General features: G+C 38.2%; 1 protein-coding gene across 5 annotated transcripts in view; it reads left to right on the plus strand.

Annotated features, from left to right (window-relative positions):
- Window positions 1–17,683, plus strand: part of FCHO2 (FCH and mu domain containing endocytic adaptor 2) — an 84,995-nt gene that overhangs the window by 63,129 nt on the left and 4,183 nt on the right. For all 5 annotated transcript variants that reach the window (XM_030969143.1, XM_030969147.1, XM_030969145.1 and 2 more), the window contains 7 exons: window positions 2,608–2,737; window positions 7,987–8,098; window positions 8,715–8,870; window positions 9,787–9,919; window positions 12,743–12,942; window positions 15,001–15,065; window positions 17,450–17,614. In XM_030969143.1, the coding sequence (XP_030825003.1) occupies window positions 2,608–2,737; window positions 7,987–8,098; window positions 8,715–8,870; window positions 9,787–9,919; window positions 12,743–12,942; window positions 15,001–15,065; window positions 17,450–17,614 (961 nt within the window). The remainder of the gene's footprint in view (window positions 1–2,607; window positions 2,738–7,986; window positions 8,099–8,714; window positions 8,871–9,786; window positions 9,920–12,742; window positions 12,943–15,000; window positions 15,066–17,449; window positions 17,615–17,683) is intronic.

Consider the following 17,683-nt stretch of genomic DNA (forward strand, 5'->3'; position numbering starts at 1 on the left):
AGCTGAATCTTTTTAATTGAGCAAATCAGTAATTTTATAATGAAAAACAAAATACTATTTAAGTTATTGACAAACCTCCCTTGATTTAGGGATATCACCAAGGCTGTGGGAAATGAGTGGGATTTTTTTCGATTGTATGTTGACAGAAGTAGCCCAGTTGTGACTTCTCCCTGCACTTGGTGCTGGTTTGTGGAGAAGGGAGGCGGTAGATCGCAGCAGTTGCCTGTGAGGATAGTGAGAGGTTGCACACTGTCTGCATGTACCTGCAATGCAGGTTCGCCCGCCGATAAGGAATGTGCTAAAGAATGCAGATAACCAAACAGCCTGTCAGACTAGGCCATGCCTAATTTCCTCTGTAAATATTAGTATTCTGCAGGTTTCACTTGACTTCCTGACTTGGAAAAATGTTCCTGTGGTAAAATTCTCTTATTGTCTTTTAAAGTAGCAAGATATTTTCGCCATATTCTTGGTACAAACAAAATTCTCATCTTATGCTTTGACAAAACTGAGAGAATATTTTAAAACTGTTTTGCTTTTCTGTAGGATCAGAACAGAGTTCATTTTGAAATTCTTTTCTCTTTCCAATGCAGAATTGTAGTAATTGATCTTGGCCCAAGGAATCTGTTCTTCATGTCATTTATCTGTTCTACTATAAAGTATGATCTTGAACAAAGCTACAATCATTTTATACTGTTGCTTTTGAAATTTACTATTATCTGGACACAAGTAGAAGGTTGTCAGTTGTCTTCATTATATGTTGACTCCTTTTACAATTCTCATAGTTTCTGTCAAAGCCAAGAAGTGCAATAAAATGGGGGAAAAAAAGTTACTGTGACATCCTGCCCTTAGGGGAAAGGAAACACCCAAGATTCACAAATGCTAGGGGTCAAAAAGAATGACTGAAGTCAGAGGGTCCACAAAACTCACAAAACTTTATTATTAAATGATGCACTTGACATGGAAATTGGTATGTTAGTCCCTGACCTACTATATATGCGCATGAGATTGGGTTCTGGATAAAGAGGTAGAATTAGAAAGGAAGAGAAAAAGGAACATATGAAATAAACAGGAAGAGAAAGGGAGAAAGAGAGATCACCAATCCTAGTTCAGTGTCAGTTCAGCTGATGGAGTATCCTGGAAGTATCACCTAAGCTTGTTGGGAGTACCAGTTTTCCCTACCCTGGAACTAAGTTTCTTGTTTTCTATGCAATTTAATCATCATGCACAGTTCATTCTTTCAGACCTTTGTGGAATTCAGTTAGAGGGCTCTGGGGGTCCTGGGTGGTCTTGTCCCCCCCAGTCCATACCCATTTCTCTGCCTCATTCCTGCACTTGTACTTATCTGCAGGAGCTGGAGCAAGACGTCACAGAAAAGTGCTGCCTACCGCTGCATAGTGCCTTCTCCATCCACATTTTGTTCTTTTTCACTTTGTTTTTACCAACAATCCTTGGTTATTATCAGCAGACATCATCAGTTAGTGCCAACAGTCCTTGGTTATTAACAATGATCTGTGGTTATTACCAGCCAGCCTTGTCTATTAGTAGCAACAATCCTTGGTTATTACCAATGGTCCTTGATCAGTATCAACAGCCCTTGGTCATTATCAACAGTTTGTCTGTTATTACCAACAATCCTTGATTGGTTCCACAGTCATGCAGCTATCAGTGTTTCAGACATACAGATTAGCCCCTTGTCATCTGTGATTCTACAGTTATCCTGCAAAATGATGCTTCAGGGGTTTCAGTCCCTCTCAGATAGGTTAACCCCAGCATGATCACTAGTTAAATACCTTAACAGTTAAGTATATCCTAAAACAATCTAGAGATTTAGAGTGGAAGAGACTTTTAAGTTCTGTAGGCCAGCCTGCTCAAAAAAGTGCTGACTTCAAAATTGTATCAGGTTGCTCAGGACCATGCTGAGTTTTGAAAATTTCCAGAGTGGGAGATCTTACAATCTGCCAATCTGGCAGCCTGTCTCAGGATTTTACCAAAAGGTTGCAAGAAGGACTTTTTCCCAAAGTCTGGCTGGCATTTTGTTCGCTGTAGCTCTTGCATCTCTTAGAAGAGCCTGACTCTGACTTCTTTGTGTACCCCTTTTTACCTAGTAGGAGCCTGCTAATAAATCTCTTTTTAGGCTTCTGTTCTCTGGGCTGAAAAAACCCTGGTCCTACAGTCTGTACCTCTCTTGGTCCTGTACTCCAGTCCCAACTATTTTAGTTGCCCTCTGCTGCTCTCACTTCCAATTCATTAGTAGCTCTGCTTTAGCTCTCCAAATCTGTGTTTGCCACACACACAGCTCTGTAGTCTTAGTTTCTGATACTGTATTCTGTTATTATTATTGACAGGCTGTTGCATAATCCAATATATTAGACCTGACTACTCTGTCAAAAAAAGCCTATAATCTGTGAAATAACGGGATTTACTCCAATGGAAAATGCAGGTTTTCTGTTTTACATGAAAAACTAGTGTAGATAAAACATTAAAGAAACTATGTTGAGAAACATTATGAAATTGATTGGACCATGAAATAAGAACTTTTCTGTTTACAATATTTTTTTCATGTCTTTAAAACCACTTTGTGTTATTCTTGTGATCTCTTCTGTTCAGCCTAGGCCATTCAGCCCTCCATTGACTGCTAACTCAAGTCCACCTCCAGCAGCTCCTTTGGCACGTGCAGAGAGCATTTCTTCTATATCCTCTTCTGCTTCCCTCAGTGCAGCAAACACACCTACAGTTGGTAAGTTTAATTATCCATTTTATCTTACTGGAGAAATAGGACAACTCAGCCACTAGGCTGCACCTGCTGCAAGAAACATTTATTGGAGTTAGTTCTTTCATATGCGAGTCCAGGTACTTCAAGCATTCTTTGCATTGTCTGCTTCTAAATGACACTGAGACAGAGGAAAGTAGATTAAATGAGATTAGACCATAGACCCAGTTATGGCATGTTCTTTAGGGAAATCTTCTTATTTGGTATGCTTGTATGGCCATCAAGTACAACATGTTATCATATATTTGTTCAGAAGATGTTATTGTATAGGTGCGGAAATACTTAGGGATACTGAAAAATTTGAATGAATACAAATGTTCACAGAACTGAGTTCTTTTATGTTCTAAAGCTTATTTTTGTGCAAGTTAGTTAAGAATATAAGCTAAGCAGTAACAGCAAAACAAACAATTAAACAAAGATCAAGACGGAAAGGAAAGTCTTCATGTGTTGTCACTAATTTCAGAGGGTTTTTTTTGTTTTTAAAGGAAGGCACTTCAGTTTGATATTTGATTATCATAAATCAAAAGGAGACAGAGGGGCTTTTTTAGTTAATTGGGGATTTTTGTTAGTTTGGGAAGGGCAGGGCTTAAGACATTTTAACTTGTTTATTTAACAGTATTGAACTGTTTAATTTCTGACACAGTAACACCTTTAGTCACAAGTTAAATCAAGTTATCAAGTTATCATTTAGTTATCTGCAAATGTTATTGATGGCAAGGATTCCTCACGCAGGCTCAGCAGCTCTGAAGAGCATCTGTGCAGCATCTAGTGGGAGTTCTGCAGTGGAGTCATTTCCACCCTGTGCAGAAGCAAGGCTACTAAGTTCTGCCCAACCTTAGCTCTTACAGTTCAGTATCCACCAGTTTCACAAATGCTGAGAAGCATTGCAGAAACACAACAATATTTTGGTTGCCAGAGTCTATCCAGGCTCACATCCTCCGGTCTGAGCTCTGGTGTCAAGGAACCAAAAATTGGTGGCAAGAGCATCAATATCCCCCAGCTCTGGGGAGGTATGTATGTGTGTTGTTGGAAACAGTGGCAGAGTGAAATCATGAGGTGAGGCAGGAGGTTAAGGAGGTGTGTGCTGACAGTGAAGCTTGATCTGGTTATTATTCTGGCCTAGGAAAAATAGATAAGGCCAGTTCCATCTGCACTGACTATGAATTAAATAGTCCTGGGAAAATGGGAAGGGCAGTACAAAAAGATGAAATACTTTGGGGCATGAGAATAGTTTGCAATACATTCTGTATTCTTTTAACTTTTGCACAATCCAGTGTTCCCCTTACCCCATTTGTTCTGAATAATGGAGAATTGACTCTGATTATCTTCTTCCGAGTGAACTTTAAGGCATGCGTAATTTAGTGCTTCTTTTGTGCTTTTTGCCTAAATTTAATTTGCAAAATATTTTTAATATTAATTTTTAGCATCTATTTTTGCTTGAAATATTTTGTTTTCTTGCAATGTTTTGTTTCATTTAACTGTAATAGACGATGATCTTTTGATTCGAAATCTTCCTGCAATTGAAAAGCATTGTGAGACACTGCCAGGTATTGTACTCAAAGCACATTTATGTCTTAACTAATCATCCTAATATACTACATCTAATAAAATTGTGTTTCATTTGAAACAAGTTTTCCTGGATATTTCTGGTATCTGGCACATACAAGTTGCTTGACATCTCAAGTACATAACAAGTTGTATGTTGCTGAAATGACCAAAACGTGATGTAAACACTTTTATATAATGCTGTCTTCTGTCTATCCATTTCCCTGTTCCATAAACAAGCTGAAACTTGGCCTTGGTTCTTCAGTTTGTCATTACTACTTTCTTTCAAGTAAAGTGAATGTATTTTTACTTTGATAATCCTAATTCTCCTAACACGTTAGGAGAATGTTTCTATATTTACATATAATATGGATCTTAGAAGACAGACATAATAACGACTGTACTTTTTCAAATAAATTTTATTTTCATGACAGCTCTTTTGCCAGTGTTAAAACTGTCTGGATCTTTGTTCCTAAACTGAACTAAAATCATTTGATCAGCTTTATTCAGCCGTCCTTTTTATGACCAGTGATGGAGTCTTTTGTTCTGCAGTTTTGGTCTGCACTTTGAAGGTGTCAGTGCAACTGTTTGCATGGTTATGTTACTAGTTCTTCTGTCAGCACAGCTCAGGAGCTAGTAGTGGTGATCAGGCTGAGACAGGTAGCCGGGCATTTAAGCCAGGTTTGCCGTCAATACCAAAGGTGATAGACCTGGAGCTTTGATCTGGACTGCAGTCTGAAATGAAGTTAGCATACCTTCATGCATCTCTGTCACTTCCCTTCTGTCTGAGACCTCACAACAGGTGTAGAAAACCCTGAAGCTGAATGTTGCTGCATTGAATTGTACTCTCAGCAGCAAGGCAACAAAACTGTTGATTTTCAAAACTGCTGACTTTCAGCATCAGGACAAGCAGTTATGTTTGTTTTATATGACAGAATGACAGAATCATGAAGGATGGGAAAAGACTGCCGAGATCATCAAGTCCAGTCGTTGAACGATCACCGCCTTGTCAATTAAACAAAAACACTAAGCACTCCAGTCATTTCTTGAACACCTCCAGGGATCATGACTCCACCACCTCCCTGGGTAGCCTGTGCTAAGTGAAAAAATTCTTGCTGTTGTCCAGCCTGGATCTCCCCTGGCACAGCTTGAGGCCATTTTGACTTCTCCTGTTGCTGATTGCCTGGGAGAAGAGATTGTCCCCTACCTTGATACACCCTCTTTCAGGCAGTTGTAGAGAGTGATAAGGCCCCCTCTTATCACTCCTTTTGTCCAGGCAAAATGTACTGAGCTCCTTCAGCTGTTTCTCATATGACTTATTCTCCAGATGCTTGCCTTGCTCCATTCCCCTTCTCTGGATGTGCTCCAGCACCAAAATGTCTTCCTTGAATTGAGGGGCCCAAAACTGGACACAGCAGTCAAGGTGTGGCCTCACCTGTGCCAAGTACAGGGTGTCAATCCCTGTCCTGCTCCTGCTGGCCACACTATTGCTGGCACAGGCCAGGATGCCATTGGCCTTCTTGGCCACCTGGGCACTGCTGGCTCATGTTCAGCTGCTGTCACCAGCACCCCCAGGTCCTTTTCCTGGGGCAGCTTTGCAGCCACTCTGCCCCAGCCTGAGGCACTGTGGGCTTGGTGTGACCCAAGGGCAGGACCCAGCACTAGGCCTTGTTGAATGAATAGTAATTTATTTATTTTTCAGTTTATTGGTTTCTAGGAGAATGCATAGATTTTTGAGTCAAAGGGCGATGAACAGTGGGAGCAGAGTAAAGAAAAGAGAAGTGATCTCATTTGTGATTCCCCAAATAGGTCTCAGAGAAATGTATATACATACATATTTGCTTTGGTGTTCCCTGAAAAAAAGTTAAAAGCATGTTATTTTTTCTGATAAATTTCACTTTTCAGTCAAGCAAACAGTGTTTGTCTTTTACCAATATGAAATAAAGAATATGTTTGCATTACTCTGCATAATTTTTTAAATATTGCTATAAAAATGTACATAAGGCCATTAAGTAAAAGATTTTAAAATGATTGATACACCTGTATACAAGGTAATCCTTTTGCTCTACAATAGTTTGTTGTTCCTTGGCAGAAAAAGACATTAAAACAGCTCAGCAACTGTAGTGTCACATTCATTGAAGGTACACTTTGGTTTTAGTGAAGAATAATTCTGGAGTTCAGTACTTCACCAAATAGAATTTCAAGTAATTGACAATTCATTATTTTATCGTATATTTGCCTCTTGAAATAATGGATTCTGGATTCCTGAGACTATTGAGAATCACAGCTTTTTATTGGTAGTTTTCAGGGACAGAAAAAACTTCAGAATCTTGATCCATGTATTGTCTGAAAGAATAAACAAAAACAACCTACTGAAAAAAAGAATAAATCAGTGGTTTTTAGCCAGAATCATACTAATTAGTTAGTTTAAGAATTTTTGATTTTCAACACTTTTGACTAGATCTTTTGGATCTAAGGAGGCCTAAGTGTTGCACAAATGTTTTTATGGCATTGAGAAGCATTCTGAACATTTTACTACCTTATGTGCGAAATTATAATGGAGAGAGAGGTATGAGGTAGCAGAATTAGACCAGCTCCTGTCTTTGGCTGTCTTTCTGTCACTACTTCATTCACTTATCTCTTAATTTAAGATCTAATATGAGATATTAGGTGCTCTGTGAAGAGCAAGGTCCTAACTTTCTTTTTACTTCTGAAGGAGCTCAGAAAGGACAGCCACTTAGAGTAAATAGGTTTAATTTGCCATGGGCAATATTATACCGAAGCATTTTGTCTCTGCTTTGTGGTATGAAAGAAATTTTTCAATTTGCTTATGAAAAGATAAAGACTGTACCTCCTTTGTGATAGGTAATACTATGTGATACAGACCATTTTTTCATGGTACAAAAAACATAAGATGCTATCTACTACACTACTGTGCTAAGAAAAAAAGAAGAAACTTCCAGTATTGTCTTTAATATTCCATACACATGTAGAAAATTTGTGAAGTATGAAATCCCATGACAACCTGTTTCATCAGCTGTATATGCGCATTTCAAAAAGCCTTCAAATGAGGTCTTGGTTGATATAGCTCTATATTGAAATTGTGTTGTGTCGGCGCAGGCAACAAGTGAAGACTTCTCCAACAATTTCTGCCTGGTAATTGCAGTGTTTGTTGGCTGAAAATGTTAAAAGAATGTTAAACCATTCACTTATGTGGGGTAATATTGATGAATTTGCATTTAAGTTCATTTTTATTGTAAGAGAATTCTTTGCATTTCTGTGACCATTTTATCATGCATTTTTCCATATAAAAAGCATACAGTAGGGATCTTTTTTTTAAAGCATTCTGGTCAATTTGCTTTGGGCCTGTTGACTTCACCCCCACCAGTAGCCATTTTAATGCAGTGTTCCTCTATCTCATGTATTTCCTTCTGTCTGTTTACATAATATCATACCAATAGTCATACCTATGTTCTTATGCTGCTGAGCAGCATTTTGGTGGTACTATTGTACTGTACTATGTTTATCTATTTCTACACACTTTACAAGTAATACCTCCATTGAGACTGTGATGTTGGTGTAAACTCTTGTGAAAATTACAGATGTAATCAACCATTCTGAAATCTACTAAGCTTTTTGAAAATTAAATTTATACACTGTATGTATTCTAGGTGTTTCACGTGGTCCCAGCCCTGTCAGCCTTGGAAACCAGGACACCTTGCCTGTTGCAGTAGCTCTTACTGAATCTGTTAACGCCTACTTTAAAGGAGCAGATCCCACAAAGTTAGTTAAATAGCGAATTGTGTTGCTTGTATTGAGTTACAATGAGAAAAGACAATGGGTCTGCTTTTCATACTGGGGGAGGGGAATGAGTATGCATTAGAAGGGGAATTAAAAGGGGTTTTTTCCCTGGGTATGAATGGGGCTTATTGCTCTATAATGGCTGTATCCTGCCAGGAGTTCATATACACCTGCTTTACACAAATGTGTTCAGTGACAGCACAGAGAATGACAAGGATTTTTATCCTTGTCAGGTAGGTATTACATGTAATTTTGTGCAGCTGAAAGCACTTCGTTCCCTGTGACATCCATTGCTATACTACTTAGGCCTTGCCTAGGTAGAGCCATTGCCATGTTTTCAAAGCTTGAAAAATATCCAAGACTACTGTATGCTTAAGCAGTTGAATTTTTTTATTTCTTATTTCATCTTACTTCCAAGCTGAAAGTGGCAGTACTAGTCACATTGTCCTCATTTGAGATTGATTTTCTGTTTTAAATTCTGTTCATATGATCATGAAATTACAGGAGTTGCTGTAAAATTAGGCAGTTAATGAATTGATTGCTGTAAAATTAGGCAGTTAATGAGTTGCAATGAAGCTGATTTTTTATTCTTTTCTAGATGTATTGTGAAGATTACTGGTGATATGACAATATCATTCCCAAGTGGGATTATTAAAGTATTCACCAGCAACCCATCTCCTGCTGTGCTCTGCTTCAGGGTGAAAAACACAAGCAAACTAGAGCAGATTCTTCCAAATGCACAACTTGTATACAGGTTTTGTATTTTTTTTTAACATAATTGTAAGCTACATAATTTGTAGAATTGTTGTGTCTGTCAATCAGAATTCTTTGCGGTCTGGTTGATTGAATTACATGTAATTTAATTTTCTGAATTAATCTTGTTCAGCTTAGTTCTCTCTCTCCACTGCCACTATTAAAAATCTCAGTGATTACTAGACTTAAAATTTGTGCTGAGTATAACAGGAACCATAAAAAATAATTTGTAAACATGTCTGTGTTTTCATATGCATTTAAAAAATAATTTCTTTACAGTAGTAATAAATGATAAAACTTAATTATGAAATAGTAGGCTTAAATGGAAAACAAGTAGTAGGAGATTCATGTAATCTCATTTGCCATCTACTAGTGTATTTTAAAGCTGAATCATTACATTAATCAGGTTCTTTACATAACTATCTCTCAGATGTGTAGCAGCATGCTTGGAAGAATTTGTAGGAAGAAAAGGTTGCTGATCAAGTAGGATAATTGTTGAAATTGCACTTGGAGATATTGATTCTTAAAAAAATAGAAAAGCTGGAATTTTTTTTTAGCAGAAAACCACTTAAATTGGGTAGTTTCATTTATTGGAGAAATTACTTCAACACAAAGCTAAATGTTTTTTAATGCTGTACTTTTTTAATTACTAAAATAATAAATCAAACCATATGCATGTATTCTTTTGTATTTAATTTCCTCTTGTTAGTTCATATTTAATGTAATGAATAATTCATACAAAATTAAGTTTAATCACTGTTTGACATGACAGTTTATAACTGAAATGTTAGCAGAGATGTATCTAACAGGGTGAATTATACTGAAAAAGCATATTTTGCCAAAAACGGTTAAAATGTCTCGTATTCTTGAATGACTGGTGTAATATTTCACCCCTAATTAGTGATCTTTCTTTGTAGTGATCAGTCACAAAGTGACTCCAGTACTAAAGACTTTTGGATGAACATGCAAGCTATAACTGTCTACCTCAAGAAATTATCAGAGCAGAATCCATCTGCATCCTATTACAACGTGGATGTTCTAAAGTATCAGGTAAACACTTTTATCCTTTTGAAAATTTTAATATATATATATATGTAGTATATATAGTATATATATACTCATACATATACATATATTTTATATATATGTATATACACTCCGAAATAGAAAGAATTATTCTTTGTCTGCCAGCATGGAGGTGAACTATCATCCCTCATCTCTACTGACAATGCATAGAACGCTGCCCCGGCTTAGCACATTATGCTTCTTGTCATTCCCTAAGATACAGGGTTTGTTTCAGCTTACTAATGCTTCAGGTCAATCCTACAAGCAAGCTTCAAACACTGCTTTTTTGAAAAGTCAAATTCTCCTTTAAGAAATTTGATGGGAACTTCTTGTCATTTGTACTCATACTGTCTTTGATTTTGCAATTGCCTACGTTTTGGATGCTGTCACTGATAAATTTGAATGCATGTTCTGGTTTGCAGCTGTAAGAGAGTAGGTTTAGATTAGATATTAAGAAAAAATTCTTTACTCAGCGGGGGGTGAGTCACTGGCGCAAGTTGCCCAGAGATATTTTGTATTCCCCATCTATCCCTGGCGGTGTTCAAGGCCAGACTGGGTAGGGCTATGAGCAGCCTTATCTAGTGAAAGTTGTCTGTGCCCATGATGAGGGTGGTTTGGAACTTATATGATCTTTAAGGTCCCTCCCAACCCAAACCATTCTGTGATTTTATCTGAGAATGTATGACATTCTGATTTCCCACAATGAGAAATAGAACAGTAGTCAGAATGGATTTACTGAGTGTGAGTCAGGCTTGACCAAGCTGACAAACTGCTGTGGTGACATGACTTCCCCTGAAGTCATGATGGATGAGGGCAGACCAGTAGATAGATATTGTCTGGTCAGCCTTCAGGATGCCCTTCCACACCACCTGCCACAGAATCCGTATAGAGAAGCTGGTGAAGAACAGGCTGGATGAGCAGACACTGAGGTGAACTGACCCCCAGGGGGCATATTGATTTTACAGTTTAATAGCTTCATTAATGATTTGAATGATGGGACGGAGTGTATGAATCCTTGGCAAGTTTGCTGATGATACCAAATGGGGATAGCCCTTGGGATAAACCAGAGGATTATTTTGCCCTCCTAAGGGGGCTCAACAGGCTGCAGAAATGGGCCGAGAGGAACTTCATGAAGTTCAGCAAGAAGCACACTTGGGGAAACCAAGTGGAAATTATCATGGCAGAAAAGGACCTGAGGGTTCTGTGGGTTACCGTGTTGAACATGAGCCAAAACAACTCGCTGCTCATGTGCAAAGGCAGCAGATGGTCTTCTGGGTGGTCTCCTGAGCTGCATTAGGCGAGGTGTTGCTAGTAAGTGAAATGAGGGGATCCTTCCACTCGGCACTAGTAACACCACACCTGGGGTGCTATGTTCAGTTCTGGGTTCATTGCTAATGAGACTGGATAGAGTTCAGCAAAGGGCCACGAAGATGATGGTGGGGCTGGAGTATCTGTCCCATGAAGAAAACCTACGAGTATTGGGACTCCTGAGCCTGGAAAAGGGAAAATTCAGGGAAATCTCATCAATATGTATAAATACCTGAGAGAGGGCACAGAGAGGACAGAGTTAAGCTGTTTTCACTGGTGACCAGTGTCAGAATCAGAGACAATGGACACATGCTGAATCATAGGAAATTCCCTCTGAACAGGCAGAACCACTATTTTTCTTGTGACAGTGGCTGAGCACTGGGCACAGGTTGCCTAGAGGGGTAGTGGAGTCTCCATTCTTAGAAATGTTCAGAAGTTGTCTGGAGCGTAGGCAACCTGCTAGAGCTGGTCCTGTGTGAGCTGGAGGGCTGGACCAGACAGCCTCCAGGAGGTGTCTGTCAACTTCAGCCATTTGGTGCATCAGTGAGATGATGTTCTGGCTGTTAATAAAATATATTCAAGACATACTCACCTCAGAGGGAGAACAGAGATTTTCTAGACCTGCCTTGAAATGTTTGAACATCTGAGATGACTGTCTGCACAACAAAAAAACCCTGAAAATTATCCTGAAAATTACTCTGAAAAAACCCTGAAAATAGTCCAGCTGTTCATACCTGTAGTTTCCATATCTGCCTAGTGTTGTTTAAAATCCTGGCATACTGTACCTGCAAAAAGCATGTTAGGCACACAAATTTCTTGAGAAAAGTGGGAGGAAAAAAGACATTTGGTTTGCTGAAATGAGTACTGTGTATTCTTGTAAAAATGAGGCATTGGCCTGTGGAAACACAGACAGATGAAAAAGGTTTTGGGCTGACAAAAAAGGCAAGAGTGTGCATCAGGATAGAGGAGGTTCCTCAAATAGATTGAGAAGGTGGTTGAGATGCATCAGCACAGTAGAATGAGCTCGGCTACAGAAGCAGCATTCAGCCCTCCTGCAGCAGGAAAATAATGCTTTGAAGAGGGAAGAGCTATTCTGCTGGCTGGCTGCCCCACAGTGACAGGTATTGTTCTCTGGTGCTGCCTGGTTAAGCAGCTGAATTGGCACAGCACACAACTGCGAAGGATGAAGTCATTTTGCTGCAAGCATGCATCTTGCATAGGGCAGAACACAACAAAAACAAACCTTACAAAAAGTTATAAAAGAGCAGGAAGGAGCCTCATAGGCCAGAGGGAGTTCAAACCTTTTCTTCAAGTATTTTAATTTAAAATTAAAATAACAGGAATTCCTTTAGGCAACAGTCTTCCAAATTCTGTGATTAAGAGGTCAGTTGTTCTCTTGATATTTTGTCAGCACTGAGACTTATCTTAATTACCATCATCCCCAAATTCTGCCCAAAAGGTGGATATCTTAATTGTTTTCAATGGTTTATTCTTTTACAGGTATCTTCAAATGGCATACAGTCCACTCCATTGAATCTTGCAACTTACTGGAAATGTGATGCTAGCACTACTGATGTGAGAGTGGATTATAAATACAATCCAGAGTCGATGAATGTGCCTAGTATGCTGTCTAATGTCCAGGTTGTGGTACCGGTAGATGGAGGAGTAATAAACATGCAGTCACTTCCCCCTGCAAAATGGTAATATTAATTCTTTTCAGTATTTTTTCAGATACATTTCAGTGCATTCTTTAGTGTCACAGCCTGAAAAATTTCACAGGAAGAAATAGCAAAATGTGTAGTATCAAATGTCTAGATATTTTGTGGTCTAAAACAGAGATCATGTGCCTCCAGTTCACATAAACTGAAACAGTCAGTGAGTACCCATCCCAAGTGTGTAATAATACAAACCTTTTTGAATTTTCCAATGTTTGCTTTCTTTTGTCTGATAGAATAGACAATTTTAATACAGGAATTGGAAGTGGTTAAAAAGTATTTTCTCTCTGTGTGTAACAGTGTATTCTTATAAGGGGATTATATAGAAAAAGTAGCAGAAAGGCAGGTTTTTTAAAAATTTCCTGATAGTTCTAACATAAAAATTAACTTCTAATGGAAATAGTTTTAAAACAAATCTGAGTAACTGAGGAGCTCTCCATAAGCCAGGTAGCACTATCCCACAATTTAAGTGTCATGCAGATTATTAGACTAGCAGCTACCTGCCACCACCTTCTGAGCCTGCATTTACAGTAGCACTTCAAAGTCTGACATAAATAGTAGGAAATTATGTTACAAGTTTGTGGAAACAAGCGGATGGTAGTGAGACTAGGCAGAGTAATACAGCCCTGGAGCAAATGTGAGCAGAATTCAATCACTGTGCCTGTGCAGCATGTACATACTTGTCCAGCTGTAACATAAGTCCTGGACTATTTATTCCCAAAATGGTCTTTTTAATGTGAAAAGGGCAAAGAAGACCAAGTTGAAGAAAGTTAGGCTTTGTTAACCTTATTTCTTATAGATCAGTTTACCTTACAGAGCAAGGTTTAAAAGAAAAATAAACATTATGCATTTATTTGGGTAGATTCTGATGTTTCTGGAGGCAATACAGTTACAGGCGTTTATTGGACAATGTAGTAATATAGTTTTAAGTGGAAAAAATTCCTTACAGGATTGAACCCTTCTTGACTTGGTATTTAAAAGAAACAGTACTTTTAACCATACTGTAAGCTTGTTTTGAACAACATGTTTAGTATCCTATCTGAACAACACTACTACACTGTGGTGAAGCTAGTCTCCCTGCCTAAACTTCTTCCACAAACCCACTGTAATGAAGCTGGAGTGAAAGCAGGAACACCCATCCAGAACACGCAGTGTTAGCTGGGAAGGCTTAGGGACAGTTGCATTAGTGAATTCATGTAGGCAAGTTTCAAGACCCAGAATTTTGAGCCTGGCAAGCTGACTAAAGGAAAAAAATTCAGTTATGTCCCAGGCAGGTATAGTATTTGTTCCATCTAGTGGATTGCGTGGTGGGGTTTTGGTCTTTTTTTAGGAAAAAAGGTCTCTATTGCTTGACTTCCTGTGAGTAAATGCCACCATATGTGCTACTTATGTGAGCATTTAAATTCTGCTACATGAATGGCAAGAGGAATTTCAAACCTGTCAGCACTTCATGCTGCTCACAGCTTTAAGTTGTTGACTTTCCTTTAATGCAACTGCTAGAAACTCCTCCAGGAGTTAAAATGCCCTGTCAACTCTTGGTACCCTTTCTGCCCTTTACAGTGTCTGAAGTTAGCTTAAACAGTGTTGCTGATGCCAGCTAGTTTTACTAGAATGGAAATGGAATAGAATTCATGCTCTCAGGACTCTCACTTAGGGGAGAACAGTCAACATTGCTCCCCATTCTACCTTCATCATGAAGCATCAAGGCATAGCTTCCGGACTGCTTCCGGAGTAACTTACCCATTAAGACTGCAGAGGGGTTTGAATTTTGGAGCCATAGGTGGGGACACAGGACAGTGTTAAATGTGTAAAAAATTACTGTGTAAAATGTGTAATGGAGTGTGTTCCTCAGAGCTCACTGCTCTGGAGTGATGCAGACACACCCTTGTCCTTTCCTCCTGTAGTTTTCCACAGACTTACCTTAAAATATGCAAATATTTTTATGGGCTTCCATTTAAAGATGTTTGTAATATACCATTGTAAATCAAGGGAAATGAAGTTCTAAACCCAGTAGTTTCTAACTAACCTACCATTCTCTTACAGGAATGCAGACCAGATGAAAGCATGTTGGAAAATATCTAGCATTTCAGAGAAGTCTGAGAATGGAGGCAAGTTGAACTCTTTTGTTTTGCTTTCTTGTACAGACAATTTTTATCAGTAAACAGGTGATTATTTTAGCCTCTATGCCCTCTTTGTTCCTTTTTACACATTTTATTATGCTGTCACCTGTTTACTAGTTCACCTTCTTTTCAATTAATTGCCTCCTGAGAGATTCCATTATGAGTGAGATGTCAAAATTTAATATTTAATAAATTTAATTATTAGGGAAAATAATGAAGTACCCTGGAAACAGTTATTAGTTCTAAAATACAGTTTAGATAGGATAAGAAATTTTTGCGGTCATGCAATTTGGAAGTGAGCAGCTATTCAAATGAAAATAGGTTTAATATCTGTGTCTTTCCACACAGATAATTTAAATACATTAGAAGGAGGTAAGTGGAATAACTGGGGATAAAAAAAAATCCAAAAGTCCTGAGTTTAGATATATTATTTTTGACCAACATTTTGAGTCTTGGTTTTGACCATAATGACTCCAAGGAAAGACTTCATCTATGCACATCTGCTCAGAATGGTAATTTATACAATATTGCATAAGGTACCAATAGTTGTCCACTGCCCAGTGCCATTCTCTGAGCTGTAGTTGATGTCACAACCCCTGCAGTCTCTGCAGGTGCAGTGTTTTTGTGAAGTAGTACAGCAGCTAAAACATTTCATCCTCAAAGCCTCTGTGGAGAAATGAACTGCTAATGTAAAGGAAAGGCCTTTAGTCCTCTTAAGAATTTAGTGAAGAGGATTGTGAAATTACAGATTTGCCTGTAAATGTGACTGGTTTCATATAGAAACCACAAGCATGGAAAGAGAAGACAACTTCTATTCTGCAAAGGCTGCAAAGTTGTAGTTATCACTGAAACAAAATCAGAGAGAGTTTATTGAACACAGGTGATTGCTCTAGTCTGGTGTACTTTGTCTTTCACTAACCTCACAGTTCTTTGCCATTTGTCTTCACTACACTGGATTAGCCCTCTTCCTTTTCTTTTCGCTCTCTCTTTTCTGAACTTTGTGACTTCTTTTAGAAGGAAAAATCATACTGAAACACAAATGCAGCCAGATGAAGAGGAATTTTACAGCTGCAGAACAGCACAGAATTGACTGCTAGTGATTCAGTTTGTATCTTGTACTCACAAGCAAACTTGGACATATCCCACTGCTTCTGCTGTATTCCTTCTCTTTCTACCATCTTTTCCTCCCCTTTTCTTTGAGTATAAACATGTATAGTACTCCCAGTTCAGGAGGAGGCAATATTGTGCTGATCTTGAACTTCCAGAAGCAAAGGGAGAAGTTGCACAAACACTGTCAAATGTCAGGACAAGTGTCTTCAAGTCTCTTCTCCTAGTGGACAGCATGATAAAATTTAAGGGGGCTTTTTATTGTCCAACATATTATGTGATCTGTCAGCTGGAGAGAGATAAAACACAGAACAAGCTTTCAAAGCACTTGAATATATGACTTTCCATAGTTAGAGTAGAAAGAATCTCCAGTTTACTGAATAAGGCAGACCTACTGAAGAAATTAAGTTGAACTTAAGCTAAATTTATGAAGAACAAGCTACTGCGTGAAACAATTATCTTTTAGTTCCTGCTTTTAGCTCAGTACCATTTCTCTTACTGACTTTCCTTGTAATTTAGCAGTTCTTATTGGTAGGAATAGCAAGCTGTTTTAAAGTAAAATTATTCCATTAATTTTTATTTAAGTCTCATTTTCCCAGCACACTTTGCAAGAGCAAGAAAAGACCTGTTTTAAAACTAAAAAGTAGTAGCAATGTGGGGATTTTAAATATGCCTTTCATTGCCTACAGAAATGTATTTAAAGTAATTTTAAACTATTATTGCTTTATAATACTATCAAAGTGATACCACTTCACCACTGTCTCTGAAAAAATCAACTGAAATTTGTGAGAATTATTTAATCAGACCTTGTCTTTAATGGAAACATAGTCATTTCTTTCCTCTGGGTGCATTACTGTAGAACTGCATTTCTTCCAATGTTTTTGCTCATGTACTTTCATCCAGATATGGAACATCTTAAATGTTCTGCTAGTGAAAGGCAGATAGTGTCTCCTATCTATCAATCAGATGCTATCTACCACAAGATAGATGGTAGTAAGTACTTAGAGACCAGGAAGTATAAATGATTATAGGGACCAGTCAGATTAGTAAGTGACTACCAGGCTGATACCCACATTTTGGATAATCTTGCAGACTATTGGATAAAACAGACTTGTACTCTTACCTCTTTTGAAAGTGTATATAGTATATAGACTGCCACTGGGAATAGATGTCAGAGGTCACCATATTAGTTTCACTACTAAAAATTTGGAGAGATCCTTTTGTTTTTGCAAAACAATCACCTTCTCAGTTTTGTTGTTTTATAGGTTCTGGATCCCTCAGGGCAAAATTTGAGCTTTCAGGAGGACCCAGTAAACCAGCAACACTTGCAGTGCAATTCATCAGTGAAGGAAGCACCCTTTCAGGAGCAGATGTGGAACTCGTAGGCACTGGCTATCGGCTTTCTCTTCTTAAGAAGAGATTTGCCACTGGTAAGGCATTGACATGCTTATGTATTCAAATTAATGTTATATATTCTCTAGTGTTAAATTCTAAAATAT

The sequence above is a fragment of the Camarhynchus parvulus genome, chromosome Z, assembly GCF_901933205.1.
Source record: "Camarhynchus parvulus chromosome Z, STF_HiC, whole genome shotgun sequence".
Classification (NCBI taxonomy): domain Eukaryota; kingdom Metazoa; phylum Chordata; class Aves; order Passeriformes; family Thraupidae; genus Camarhynchus; species Camarhynchus parvulus.